Raw genomic sequence first — 15021 nt, 5'->3', positions numbered from 1 at the left:
AACAATCTGCATGTTCATGAATTGGGGAGTGAACTGTGTGGCTGGATAATTCATAAAATGGAATTAACATGCAGTTAAAATGAATGAACTATCTTTTTGTATATTAACATGGATAGACCTTGAAAAACACAATATTATGTAAAAAAAAAAAAGTATGCACAGTATAATATTTATGTAAATGTTGAAAACGCATAAACCCAGATACATATTTAAGAATTCAAAACCATGAACTGGAAGGATATCTTCCAAATTCATGTGATTGCTTCTGTGGAGGGCAGGAGGGGAATGGAACAGGGCAGGAGATGAAAGGTCTTCAACATTAAGTGTCAAGTCTTTATTTTGTTCTTTAAATGATCAGATACAAAAAAAAATTACACTCATGCGCTTATTCAGAGCTCATTAGATAGTACAGATAAGCCAATTTTCAAAATGAAAATCCATCTATAATCTCATCATGCAGTGATAATCACTAATGACTTAGTCCCCCACCGTTAGCATGTAAGTCTCATGAAGACAAGGACCTGCTTGATCTTGCTCATTCTGTACAATGCCTAGCACAGCCCTGATGTACAGCAAATGCCCAGCAAATATTCTTAGCAAGTGAATTAATATTCTTCCATGTTTTATAATACAAAAATTAGAATTGTATACAGCATACTATTTTGTCCTCTGATTTTTACAATTAGCAATGCAGTATGGGCTTTTTCCTATGCTCAGTAAATATATTTCTTCAATAACATTTTCCATAGTGATCTAATTTTGAAAAATCTTATCAGTAAACAAACATTAATGTTCCCACCTTTGTTCTTGAAACAGTATATTAATATGTACATTAAGAACTTAATTAGATTTATTTAACCTGTCAGGTTGCTAGAAGGTCTTGATTAACTCACTAAGATCCCAAAGTGTAAACTTTGTTTGGCTTCTTTATGGAACAGAGGGGACAAAGTATACTTCTAAGCCCTATGTTTCTGAATTATCATAAGGGCTCTAGAAAACAGCAGTATTGAAGGTCATGTCTTTTGATTAAATATGGGGGGTGTTATTTTTAAATGGAAAGTTTATTCTAGCAAAACTATCTTTATGCTGATATTGGACATATGAATCAAAAATTAAAACAAGTGTTGACCCTGAACTTTGTTTTCAACAAAATAAAATGAACTCCAGTGGAGCTCTGAAATGACTGATGCCTTTATTTTTGAATGAATAATACACTCTTAAGTTCAGCCCTGTCAAAGACAAGAGGCTTGACTGGACTGGCAATTTCCAAAGCCTGTTCTAAGAGCCTAGGCTGGGTGGGAAATCAATAGTAGGGACTCATGGCTCCGGCAGGAGCTGCTTCCAGGAGGCAGCACACTTGAGGCAGGACTGTGTTGCTTTGGGCACTGTCTGCCTCTGTCTTGCTCCCAGGAGCTCACATCCAGTTCCTGAACTTCTCCACTGAGCCCAACCACGACTACATCGAAATCCGGAATGGCCCCTATGAGACTAGCCGCATGATGGGAAGATTCAGCGGAAACGAGCTTCCGAGCTCCCTCCTCTCCACGTCCCACGAGACCACCGTGTATTTCCACAGCGACCACTCCCAGAACCGGCCAGGATTCAAGCTGGAGTATCAGGGTAAGGACAAGGAGCACCGCCTTTGCTTCTCTGTCTATCCCCATCTCTTACCCCAACCACCCACCTTCTCAGCCTTCCATGGGGAAGACAGAACACCAGAAGGGGTGGGTTGCAGTGGCAGGTCCAGCCAGGGAAGCTTCCTTTTGGTGGCAGATCACTCCGGCCCCCACGGCCATCTAACCCCATTTGGCAGCTTAAGTTCTCCCACAGCCTTTTCAAGAGTGGCAGGCCCAGCAGCACCCTCTGAGGCTCCCAATCTGTAGTTATCCCTGGGCAAGTGTCCCATCTGTGCCTTCTCAGGTATCCCCAAGTGTCCAGCCAGTCACTTCCCCTCGGGCTTGATGAACTGAATTACTTCCCCAGGGTCCTTCCCTGCACATCAAGCCCAATTACTCTCAGCAAAGCTCTTCCTATGATAGGATGGAGGATTCTAGTAACAGTCCCAAGGGCACCTCTAAGCCTTGCACAAGGAGCAGGTTTTCCTGTGAGGCCCAACCACACTCACCACAGCTCTACCTCCCTGAGGTGGGATCCCGTGACAGGCCTCACTCCTTCCCGGACATTCCCTGGAAAGAGCCCCATCTACACTCAGGTTCCCCTGTGTTGTGGACCATCCATCACCTGTGGATGTGGAGATTGTGCCCAACCTGTGCAACTGTACATGGTGGTCCTGAGTAAGCCCAACATCCCACTTGGATGCTTCCCTTATTGTGACTGACTGAAGCATTTGTTCTAACACCTTTCTCAGATTCTTCCACTGAATTTTTTAAAATATTTTTAGATTTTTTTTTCCAATACTAATTCATGTTTGTAAAGAAAAAATATTTAAACACTGTAGATAATTTTGTGAGCACATTGTGTTAGCTCAGGCTGCTGTAACAAAATGCCATAAGCCAAATGGCTTATAAACAACAGAAATTTATTTATCACAGTTCTGAGGGCTGGGAAGTCCAAGATCACAGTGCCAACAGATTCCATGTCTGGTGAAGACCCACCTTCTAGTTCATAGACAGTACCTTCTCACTGCATCCTCACATGGTGGAAGGGGCAAAAGAACTCTCTCAGATCTCTTTTATAAAGGAACTAATCCCATTTATGAGGGTAGGCCACCAAAGGCCCTGCCTCCAAATACCCTCACATGGGGGATTAGGTTTCAACATAGGAATTTGAGGGGACAGAAATATTCAGGCCCTAATACCCATCACAGAAAGTCAAAATCCTCCCATAATCCCACCCCATCATTACCCTATGCAGAGATATACACTTTCAACAATTCAATATATATTCCCCCCTTTTTTCAGTATATATATTGCTGTAGCTATATTTTTAGCCAAAATTGGATTGTATTATAGTTTTGCAATTTTGTTTTTTAAAGTTAATTTTTAATTAAACAATTTACAAACATATTTATCTTGTTTTAAAAAAGAAAAATACAAGAAAGAAATTAAAACCTTACAAGTTAGGCCAAAGCTCTCTTTGTCTGCAGCCTCCAAACCCAGGATTATTCTCCAGAAACAGCTGTTGTTTAGGTGTGACCTTTCCAGGCCTGGATACATGTATGCTACATGTACCTGTGAAAACTATGTAACATCTTATAAAATTTTTTGAGCATGTTTTCTATATAAAGAGTACCATCCTATATGCAGCTTTCTGAGACTTGACTTCTTTATTCTGGAAATAACGTGGAGTGGATGGAGCTCCTCCCTTGCCAGAGAAGAATACTGAGCGGGGACTGGGCTTGTCATTTAGGGAAAGCCTTAAAGGGCATCCCACGAGGTAGGTGCAACTGAATCTGTTCTACAGGAGACTTCAGGGTTCCGGGGTCCGTCTCGGAACGGTGAGTGTGGCTGGGCTTGTCACCTAGAGGGAGCCTCAGGAGAAGCTGGGCCTTACACCCAGACAGAGCCACTTCACTGGTGTTAGTACAGCTGCCACACCCAGGGAAGGTGTGTGCAGGCTCATCACAGAGGCCAGCCTTGCCCGAGGATGTCTGTTCCTATTATCTGGGAGGTGTGTACCTGTCAAACAGGTCATGATGCTTCGGATGGCTGTGATGTCACAGGAGGGACTTGGTCCCAAATATGTCCTCTCAGAGTCAGATGCAGTGCCTTCCCCAAGGCGTTCCCTGTGTCTTAGTTTGTTAGGGCTACTATAAGAAAGTACCACAAACTGGGTGGCTTAAACAACAGAAACTTACTGTCCAGTGGCTCTGGGCCTGGATGTTCAAGACCAAGGTGTCAGCAGAGTTGGTTCCTTCTGAGGGCCATGAGGGAGACTCTGTCTAGGCCCCTCCCTTGGCTTCTGGTAGTTCGTGACAATCTTGGATTCTCAGCTCTTAGAAGTATCACCCCGACCTCTGGCTTCATCTTCACTTGGTGCTCTTCATGTGCCTCTGTCTCCAAATTCCCACCTTCTATAAAGATACCAGTCATATTGGATCAGAGCCCAACCTAGTGACCTCATTTTAATATCCATAAGTTTGGTAAAGATCCTATCTATTTCCCGTAAGGTCATATTCACAAGGAGTGAAGTCATGAGCATATGAGTTTCGGGAGACACATTTCAGCTCAGCACTTGAGCACCTGCCAGGCCCAAGTGCTCTCTCCCTGAGACCTTCCCCGTCTGATAAATATAAGGAATGGTGGTGCCACCATTGTGCCAGGGACAGCTGCCTTGGGCCCACCCCGTGCACTGTGCCTTAACCCTAGACAACAGGCACAGTTGTGCCACTGAATCCCTGTGATGGGACCGGCCACTCACTGTGCTCCACGTGTGATGAGCCCACTTGTCCTTGTAAAAATTGTCCCTATGTGGCCACTTCAGATTCTCCATTGACTCCCCCAACAGAAGAGGCCTAACTACCCCCACAGAGCCCTGGCCTTGGGCTCACTCGCCCCTGCTTCCCCAGCCCGCACCTTGGGAAATGCTCCCACAATGGCCACCCTGCACAAGGGGCCCCTCTGTCCCCCTGAGGTTTCCTGGACGACAAGCCAACATTCGGGGCTAGTGTCCCTCCCTGGGATGGGCCTGTCTCTGCTGCTGAGGTTTGCAGCCTCCAGAGGCCCAGTCCTCCTCTGAAGACTTTGCCTGTGTAGGGAGGCCAGGGGGCAGCGAGTTGCCTTCAGACACCCAGCTCCTCCACCAGGAGTTGGCCCAACATGTGAGAGGCACAGCAACGTCCAACGGGGCTTCCACCCTGTAATGGGCCCCCTCCTCCCACAAGTGTGTGACCTTCAGGACTCGCCTGGATGTTCGCCTTCAGTCCCAGGCCCAGCTACTCCCTCAGCGTTCACCTGTCTGCCACAGTCCCAAGGACTCCTGTGGAGCCACACATGGCGCCGGGGTACCTGCCCCCCTCAGACTTGGGCTACACCCCCATTAAGGCTTCTCATTTGGGGTGATCCCAACCTCTCGGCCTACGTTGTCTCTAGGGCCAGAGGCCTAAGTACTCCCACAGAGACCTCATCGTTTGTGATAGGCCCAAATAATTCTCCCTGACCATAAGCCCACACTCTCTGTTTACACCTTCCTCTGCCATATGGAGCTGCACCTTGTAAGCAAGCTCTGACCACTCTCCCCAGGTTTTTTCTCTGGGGAAGGACCCAGCTTCATAAACGAGTCATTATCCTCACTGAGGCTATTTCTGGCAGACAGACCCAGCTCTCTATGGCCCCTCGACTTTCCTTAGAAGTCCAACTCTTTACTCTTTCTCAAAATTCCTCCAATTGACACTCTGCACTTCCCATGCTAGGGTCTTCTTTTCTCTTCTTCGAGTAAAGATTCCCATTAAGTTCTTAGTGGCAGCATAAAGAACTCCTAGCCAGGCCTCCTGGTCCTACATGCTTAATGTGTTCCGTGACAATTTCTCAGGAGGGTTCTGTTTATAAAGAACTTGGGGAAATAGCTAAGACGTACAACTGTCCCCAAATGCTAGGCATCATCATTATTAATGTCTTAAAATAATGTCATTTTGGTTGAAATGGTGTCTACCTGATTATGGCACTATTTGGAAGTGTGTTCCCATTGTCACCACTTGTGTCCCTTTAGAACAAACCCACCTGCCCCCGTGAGGAGTCCTTCTTTGGGGAAGTTCATGCTTCCTCCTCTTAGGGTTTATTTCTGCCTTATATGGCCCTCTTCTTCCAGGGGAACAGGCCCTGAGGTTTCTCTCAGTGTCATGGTACTCTCACTGAAGTTTCTGTCTTTTTGAAGAGCCTAGATCCTTCCACTGGAGATGATTCCTGTAGGAGAGGCCCAGCTGCTCTCATCAAGGCTGCTCCTGGCTTCTCACACACAGCCACTCCCTTCATTCCGTCCCCATCTCTAGGTCCACATGGTTACCCTGAGCCTTTCTGCAAAGACCCAACCCATCCCATTGGGTTGCCTCCCTGGGCAAAAGGCTCCCTGCTTTCGCTAAGACTTTCATTGCCAAATGGTCCAAACCCCGGTGCCGCAGGGCCAGGCCTGTCCTGGGGCTGAGCAGCCGCCCCCACCGTGTGGCTGCACAGTTTTTGGCACACCCAATTACCTCGATGATTTCCCAGGGAAACCTGCCCAATTCCTCCCCTGAGACTGCCCTCTGAGGTACTGAATGGAAACACAGCCACCATTATCACGTGAGTGCTTAGGAAATGTTAGCTTCGAGATCCGCGTTATTGACGTTGTTATTACGTATAAGAAACACATCTATTTCCAAGGAGCATCCAGCCGGTCCCAACTACTTCCACTGAGGATTCCCACTGTAGGAACATTCTTTCCCCTCCCACTGCCAATTTCCTGAGTGGAGTGGGCCCAATTACTGCCACAAAGGCTGTTCTGTGTCCTGTGGACCCAATTCATCAAAGGCCTTGCTCAGGAATCTCTCACTGGCCTCTCCCCGATGGACTGACCTCAGCTGCTTCCACGGAGGCATCTCCTATAGAATCAGGCCACCCACTCTCATGGAAGCAGCTTCCCTGCTCTTTGAAGGGACTTGCTTTATGATAGTCACACGTCCCACAGCCCAGCTACTCCCTCTGAAAAGCTTCTCACCTTGCCACAGATTTGACTTACTCCCACCAGATTTCTTCCTTCCTGAGAGGTTTTGATCTCTCGGAGTTGGAAAGAACCAATTCAACTCCTCCCGTCGCCGCTTCCTATGTCTGGGAACTTGATCCTGGTTGTGAAGGTTCAATGAGATAAGCAACATGAAAGGAGTTAGGCCAGCGCCTGGCCCCCAGTGGTGTTCAGTGAATAGAGGTCCAGTTGAGCAATGTCTTCCTTGAGTCTTCTTTTCCTATGGAATTATTAATAATAGATACTATTTACTGAGCTTTCACCATGTGCCAGTACTGTGGAAAGAGCTATGCATGTGTTATCCTACGTAGTCCTCAAAATAATCATTCTATACACAGGAAAACTGAAGCGTACAGAAGTTAAATTACTTACCCAAAGCCAACGACTCATACATGACAAAGGTCCATCTGAGTCCAAGTCGTGAGGCTTTACCACTATGCTCTCTGCCACTCCTATTTTCTGGTCGGAGAGAATAAAGCAACTTTTTCTTCCAATCTTTTCCAGCCTATGAACTTCAAGAGTGCCCAGACCCAGAGCCCTTTGCCAATGGCATTGTGAGGGGAGCTGGCTACAACGTGGGACAATCAGTGACCTTTGAGTGCCTCCCAGGGTATCAATTGACTGGACATCCTGTCCTCACATGTCAACATGGCACCAACCGGAACTGGGACCACCCCCTGCCCAAGTGTGAAGGTATGTCCCTCCCTCATCCCCAGCAGTTCTTCCTCAGGTGCTCGTAGAGACTGGTCCAGAGCAATCCCCTGTTCCACCTGCCTGCTCCATGGGATCTCCAGGGCTGGAGGTCCAGGCAAACCATGGTCCATCCTGTTTTCACATGGTGTGGTCCAGCGTCTCCACGGAGAGGGTCCTGGTGACAGGGCTCCGGGCCAGCACTAGGGAGGACCTGGAGGAGATGTAGGCCACAGCCAAGAGGAAGACATACCTAGCCCTGGGGAAGATCCACCCTGACAGGCTGGAGGACCCCCATGGGAAGGGAAGGTTCCACGTGAGGGAGTGGGAGCCCAATGTATGCTGAGGGCTGGAGAGGTAGAGTTAATCCAGGCACCTGCCCAAAGGGAAAAGAGGATGAAGCCTCTTTCTAAGAACTCTCTTGCTCCCCTCTTCATCTTCCCCCTCCCTGCTCCATTATACTCTCCTTCTACACGGGACTGGAGAGACCTGAGTTGATCTATCAGGGAGCTGGAGGTGGCACTTCCTTGGGTCTTCTTCCTTACCCAGAACCTGGATGGAAGGTGACCAAGAGCTTGTGCTGCCTCCACCCTCATCTGCACACTTCAGTTCCATTTGCCTTCCCTCTTCATTCTGGCAGCCCAGCATTTTCCTGGAGGAGAGGCAGGACTTTGTCTTGAAAAAGGAAGCCTTAGCAAGGGCAATAACCCAGGAAAGAGTGCCCCAGGTCTGGGATCAGATTACCCCAGGCTCCAACTCAAACCCCTTTGCCTCTCTGAGCTTCAGGTTCTTCCTCAGTAAAATGGAACTTCTCATTTATATTTCACAAGAGCTGAAGGATTTCACAGATGGCTCACTCTCAGACTCAGACTCTCAGTTTAACTCTCGATGGAAAGAGGGACCTTGTTTGCGAAACTGAGCCGTTCTGGTGTTGGAATGTAAAACCGTGATTTCTAAAACTATTATAGCCTCAGTTCATTTTTCAGATTTTCAGAGCTCTGCTGTGCGTAACCAGTGGGTCATTCCACAATTGTTGGCCCATCACGTGCTGTGCAACAAGCCTCATCGTGGGCTTTCTTCCCTTTTCATGCCTTGTTTGTCTCTTTATGGCATCACGGGAGAGAGAAAAGAGCAGCGCTTTCTCAGTCTGCTGGCTTGAGCCAGAAGCTCCTCTTCTTCCCTTCTTCCCTTGGCTTCTTTCCTTGGCTTCTCTAACACCATACTCTCTTGCTTTCTCCCATGTCCCTTAGGGCAAATTTTAAGCCGCTTAATATAGCACACATGACCCTTAGGTTAGGGCATAGTCCCTGCTGACCTCCCATATTCTCCACTCTTACAGATTTTATGTTCCAGCTAAGCTGAAATACTTTGTTTTCCAGTGTGCCATGTTTTCTTGCCTCTGGGTCTTAGCATATGTTGTTCCTTTCCCATACAGCATTCCTCTCTCTTACCTTGCCTACTTAGCCTTAGTCATCCCTTAGGTCTGAGTATAAATGTGAATTATACCAAGAATCCAAGGCCAGGCGCAGTGGCTCACGCCTGTAATCCCAGGACTTTGGGAGGCTGAGGCGGGTGGATCACGAGGTCAGGAGATCAAGACTATCCTGGCTAACACGGTGAAACCCCGTCTCTGCTAAAAATACAAAAAATTAGCCAGGCGTGGTGGCGGGCGCCTGTAGTTCCAGCTACTCGGGAGGCTGAGGCAGAAGAATGGCATGAACCTGGGAGGCGGAGCTTGCAGTGAGCCGAGATCGCGCCACCGCACCCCAGCTTGGGCGACAGACCGAGACTCCATCTCAAAAACAAAAACAAAAACAAAAAAAATCCTTACAAAACCAGATGCAGGGCTCCCCAAACACCCCTGTGGCATTCACAATGATGACATGGTCCAGCCTGTGCTACAGATGCTGGTGTGTTTGGCTGTGTCCCAGTAGTGTGCGTGCCTGGGACAGAACTAGAGTACCTTGCTCCCCACTGTCTCCCAGGCAGTGCCTGGCACCCAGGAGATATTCAGCTTATGTAGCAGGGATGGCGTGTACCTGTGCACCACTTTCGGGATGTATGTGCATTCACAGGACCCCTGGCCTCTGCTTGGAGTCTATTGGGATTCTCTCTCAGTCTGGTCTGCCCCGTCCAGATGTCTGCTCGATGCCTCGTGTCAGCTACAACACTCATTATTCTGGACCATGGTGTTTGGGGATTTTTGTCCACCATCCCTGTCTGTTTTCCTCCCTGGTGACTGACTCTGAATACCATGAAGATGTCAAAGTCTCTTCATCCCCCTGCCTGAGGCCTAAATCAGTGAGACTAAAATTGGGTGTTGCTTTTGGGGAACAGGAAGATAAGGAGAGAGGATCTTATCTACATAGCAAATGCCTCCTCTTCCGGCACCTGGGCTGAACATTTTGCCTGCATTGTTTCACCTCATCACCACCACAATCCTATGGGGGAGGTATTCTTAGTCCCATTTTACAGGCGAGGAAATGGAGACTCAGAGAGGCTGAATTACTTATCTAAGAGTATCTGCTCAATAAATGGTTCGGCTATGATTTGAACCCAACCTTAGCCTCACCCCAGGAACCCTCAACTCAAAGTCTAGACCACTAGTACCATTCTAGAAAGAGCAGATCAAAGAAAGAAAGATTTTCCCAATTTCTTAGCTCTTCCCAGCAAAAGCACTGCAGCTCTGACCCTAACATCTGCTTCCTCCCATTGCTGGGAAGGGAAAGGGGACAGCTTCAGTGCATCCTTTCTTCTTGGCAGTTCTCTTCATAAGAAAGAGAAAGAGGGAGGCTGAGGCAGACACACAGAGGGGCCTGCGGTGACAGTTGAGAGCTAGCCAGGGTGTTCTGTGTGGGGACTGGTGGGTAGAAACAGGTGTGGCCATCGTCAGCTTGGCCTCCCCTCCCACATCCCACCTGACCTCCCTGACAGGATGATTAGTTCTAGGAGCTGGGAGTTAGTTCCTCATGAAGCCATCTGAATTCTTAGGTGGGTACTGAGGCCCTGCACTTACGTTTGTGTTCCCTTCTTGGCAGTCCCTTGTGGCGGGAACATCACTTCTTCCAACGGCACTGTGTACTCCCCGGGGTTCCCTAGCCCGTACTCCAGCTCCCAGGACTGTGTCTGGCTGATCACCGTGCCCATTGGCCATGGCGTCCGCCTCAACCTCAGCCTGCTGCAGACAGAGCCCTCTGGAGATTTCATCACCATCTGGTAGGCCAGGTGCCATGTCAACAGCCAATTAGATAAGAGCATTAGTGGGGTTCTACACTGGATTGCCAGTCAGTTACCTATTGGTTTAGAAAAACCAAGAGCTGAGTGGTTTTAAAGGCTGTCAGCCTCCTGGGTTTCAAATAAACATAGTGGAATGGGACTCAGCTGCAATGGGCCATTATGGCTCCTTGAAGGGAGAGGAATGGGAGGGCAGTGGCTCCCAGCCTGCAGCCCTGCCAGGGCCAGGGAAAGTACCAACAGGTGTGTTAATGGGAATAGGTGTGAGTACACAGGCTTTTCTTAGTATTTCCGGAGTTCAAACCAACATTCTACATGTACCTGGGCTAAGCCACCCAGACTAATTGAAGAGATTTGAAGTGAAATTTTGTGATGTCCCATTGGTCATCTGGTGCTGAGCCAGCACTTTTCAGCAGAACTTTCTGCAGTGATGGAAATGTTCTATGTGTATGCTGGCCAATATGGTAGCCACTGGCTACAGAGCATTTGGATATGACTGAGGATCTGATTTTTAACTGTTATTTAATCTTGATAATTTAAATGTAAATAGCCATGTGTGGCTGGCAGTGGCTGAATTGGACAGCTCAGCTCTGAGTTATGTAGTTATATATAACAAGGGTTAATTTTAAATTGGGAATACAAATTAGCATTTGATATGTGCAGTTTCCTGGACAGTTTCTTCCCAAACCACTGGATCTTTGGAAGAGCACATAATTTTAAAATTCCTTCGTTTGGTGGTTACTGCCATTCTGGGAATCATCAGGGGTTAGGGGAATTCTCTTCCAAAATTCCCAGACTGCCCCGGGTTAAGTTCCAGCATGATTTCCAAGCAATGGCTAGGAACAGATAGGAGGGGTTAGATAAGGTTTCAGGGAAGAAATCCTTTGCCCCAGAAGGCATTGTGGGTATACTCTTTGCTTGGAAGACAAGGAAATGGAGCCGGTGTGCATAGCAGCAGGTTCCTACACCAGCTCCTCAGCCCTGTCCTAGTGCTGCCCCAGACTGAGAGGACCTGTGGTAAGACCCACACCCTTGCTCCATGGAGCCTGAATTTCCCCCAGGAGCCCATTGGGCTGGTGAAGAATCAGGTGAATGAGGAATCAGTGTGAGCTTCACTGATTCTATCAACTATGTTGGCAGACCAAGTTGGGAATGGTTGGGAGAGGTATCTAGGGCATGGTGTGGGGAAGTTTGGTACAAAAAGAATCATAGCTTCCCACTCCAGGTCTGTCCTAATGCCACCGATGGCACCAAGTGGAACAGGCAGCTGTGGTGACTAGTGACATGCCAGGACTTTGTTTCCTATGTACAGGGATGGGCCACAGCAAACAGCACCACGGCTCGGTGTCTTCACCCGGAGCATGGCCAAGAAAACAGTGCACAGCTCATCCAACCAGGTCCTGCTCAAGTTCCACCGCGATGCAGCCACAGGGGGAATCTTCGCCATAGCTTTCTCCGGTCAGTATGGAAACCTGGCCTGGTGGGAAGGGCCAGGCTTTCAAGTCAAGGCTGAGCTTGACTTCCAGCTCCACCATTTGCAGATCAAGTGACCTTGAGTGAGTTGAATAACCTCTTGGAGCCTCAGTGTCTTCAGAGTTATGAGAATTAAATGTATTAGCCTATGTGAGAGCTCTCAGCGCAGGGTTCTGTAAATGCAAGTTTTCCTCCTATTCCACACTGCCAGGGCAGAGAGGCACAGAAGCCCAATCCTTGGTGCCAAGTCCACTCATTCACATCAACTCACTGGCTGAGTCGTCCCTATACCTGTGCCCCAGCTTGTCCCTTAGCATTTTCTAGCACGATCTCCCTCTCCAAAGGGATCTAGGGCCTCTGCTGACCTCTCAAGGAGCACTGTGTTTTTGTGCACAAATGAAGGCATTGTGATTTCGAGTAGGAAGAGTATGAACAATTCAGGGTAGGTATGTCTTTATTGGCAGCCTGTTTTCTTCTATGAGTCCCAAGTTAGGGATCTGGATATTTCCTCATTTTTACTATAGTGGAATTGCCTAGAGAAACTTATAGAATGTTCTCTGTGGACTTGTGCCCTTCTATGGAATGATGCACATATTTGCAATTTACAGATCACTGCAGATATTTTAACCAGAAATCAGGAAAGCTGGATTTTATTCCCAGCTCCACCTGGGGCCAGCTGTGTGAAACCTTGCACAGGTCCCTTCCCCACTTGAGACCTCAGTTTCTTCACCTGTAGAATTACAGGTTTGGAGTTTGTGACCTGTAAGAATTCTGTGAGGTAGTAAGGCAAATATCCTAACCCTCATTTTACAAATGAAGAAATGGGGCAAAGGAAGGCTCAAGTACTTGCCCAAAACCATGTAGATAGAACTGGAAACAGAACCCAGCCCCTGCAGTATCTGTTACAGTATCTGCTCTGGTGTGACTATACAGTGTTACTACATCCTGCATGCACTCGCAGAAACACACTAAGACTGTGAAAGAGGCAGTGAAAGAAACAGAAACTGACAGAAAGAAATAAGGATGTAAAGAGCCTAAGCAGCTGTGACTGCCATTCCCAGGAGCTATCATCCAGGGTGAGTGCAATGTGGGAATGAGACTCTGCCCCCTCCATCTGCTCAGTTCCCATGCCCCTCTTGTTGGGCACACTTGTCGCTCCACTAATGAGATCCAGGCTTTAAGACTCTGTCATTTTGACTTGTGACTTTCCTATAGAGTGATAGAGTATGGACTTCAGAGTCACAGACAGGTTCAAACCTTGGCTCTGACACATATAAGCTATGTAACCTTGTCTGTTGTTTCACCTTTCTGAGCCTCAGTGTTATTATGCACAAAATAGGAATAATATAAGTACTTAACTTCTTAGAGTTAAATGAAACAATGCTTGGAAATCCTTAGCTCTAGGCACAGAGTACAAAAGATGATCAGTAAATTATAGTTCTAATAGCCATCATTGTCATGATTATTTGTATTATATTTAGATATTGACAGTCTTGGTGTGAAGTTACCTTGATGCTAGGCCAGGTCTCTTGTTCCTATTCCTGAGCCCTCACCTGTACCAGAACCAGGTAAAGGAGGCTCAGCACAGCCCCAGGCCATCCTTATTTCCAAGTTCTTCTAAGTAAGGTCTTTCAGTGAGAGTGCTTGCCTAAGGGCATAGTGCTCCTTCTGTCTCTCAGATGAGACATAAGGCCCTTGCTATGGTGTAAATGCTTAGGTCCCCCCAGAATTCATATGCTGAAATCCTAACCCCCAAGGTGATGGTATTAGGAGGTGGGGCCTTTGGGAGGCGATTAGGTCAGACAACAGAGCCCTCATGAATGGGATTATTGCCTTTATCAGAGACCTACAGAATCACTGCTCTGAAGCCTTCTCAGTGGAAAGAGCTAGGAAACACAGAGGCCCAGGCGGGTGGACCACCCAAGGTGAGGAGTTCAAGACCAGCCTGACCAACATGGAGAAACCCCATCTCTACTAAACATACAACATTAGACAGGTGTGGTGGCACATGCCTGTAATCCTAGCTACTCAAGAGGCTGAGGCAGAAGAATCGCTTGAACCCAGGAGGCAGAGGCTGCAGTGAGCCAAGAGCATGCCATTGCACTCCAGCCTGGGCAACAAGAACAAAACTCCATCTCAAAAAAATAAAATGAAAATAAAGAAAAGAAAAGAAACACAGGAAACTCATTTGCCCCTTTCACCACATGAGGACACAGCATAAAGACAGCTGTCCATGAACCAGTAAGCAGGCCCTTACCAGACATCAAAATTGCCAGTCCCTTCAACTTGGACTTCCCAGCCTCTAGAACTGTGATGACTAAATTTCTGTTGTTTAGAAGTCACCCAGTCTATGGTAATTTGTTATAGCAGCCTGAATGGATTAAAACAGCCATTCGTTCCCAGCTTAGACCATAGCCCAAGGCTTCATTGACCACAGGAGCAGGCAAGGGTCTGGGGCAAGAGAGGAGGAACTGCTGTGCCCAGATCAGCAGGTTCAAGTGGGAGAGGCACTGGACTAGGGGATGAGTGAGCAAGAGAGGCACATTCCATGCCTCATAGAACTTTTGGTAAGTTGTGGAATTTATCCTACATATAAAAAGTATATGTAACACGTATGTGCAGTTTAAAAAGTAATAAAATGAACACCATCATTGAGCCTAAGACAAAGAACACCTAAGCCTTTGAAGCTCTGTTCCTTCCTCAACACATTCCCCTACCCTACCCTGAGAGTTAACCATGATCCTGTACTTTTGGTTAATCATTCATTGCTTTTCTTTTTATTTTACTCCATATCTGTGTCTCCAAAAATATGTTCTTTAATTTTGCATGTTATTTCTGTTATGTAAAGACAATCATTCTATAAATGTTCTTCTGCAACCTGCTTTTCTCACTCAAAATTGAGTTTTTGAAATTCATGTTGGTGCATGTGACTGTACTTAACTCATTTTT

The 15021-nt window shown here is 47.3% G+C and overlaps 1 protein-coding gene across 1 annotated transcript in view; it reads left to right on the top strand.

Annotated features, from left to right (window-relative positions):
* Positions 1-15021, top strand: part of CSMD2 (CUB and Sushi multiple domains 2) — a 653486-nt gene that overhangs the window by 550962 nt on the left and 87503 nt on the right. The window contains exons 41-45 of the mRNA XM_050747220.1: positions 1411-1620; positions 6662-6787; positions 7180-7368; positions 10404-10581; positions 11912-12057. Of these exons, the coding sequence (XP_050603177.1) occupies positions 1411-1620; positions 6662-6787; positions 7180-7368; positions 10404-10581; positions 11912-12057 (849 nt within the window). The remainder of the gene's footprint in view (positions 1-1410; positions 1621-6661; positions 6788-7179; positions 7369-10403; positions 10582-11911; positions 12058-15021) is intronic.

This window comes from Macaca thibetana, chromosome 1 (assembly GCF_024542745.1).
Source record: "Macaca thibetana thibetana isolate TM-01 chromosome 1, ASM2454274v1, whole genome shotgun sequence".
In the NCBI taxonomy this organism is placed as follows: Eukaryota; Metazoa; Chordata; class Mammalia; order Primates; family Cercopithecidae; genus Macaca; species Macaca thibetana.
The sequence above is the reverse complement of the archived record's forward strand: the minus strand, read 5'-3'. Positions and strand labels throughout refer to the sequence as shown.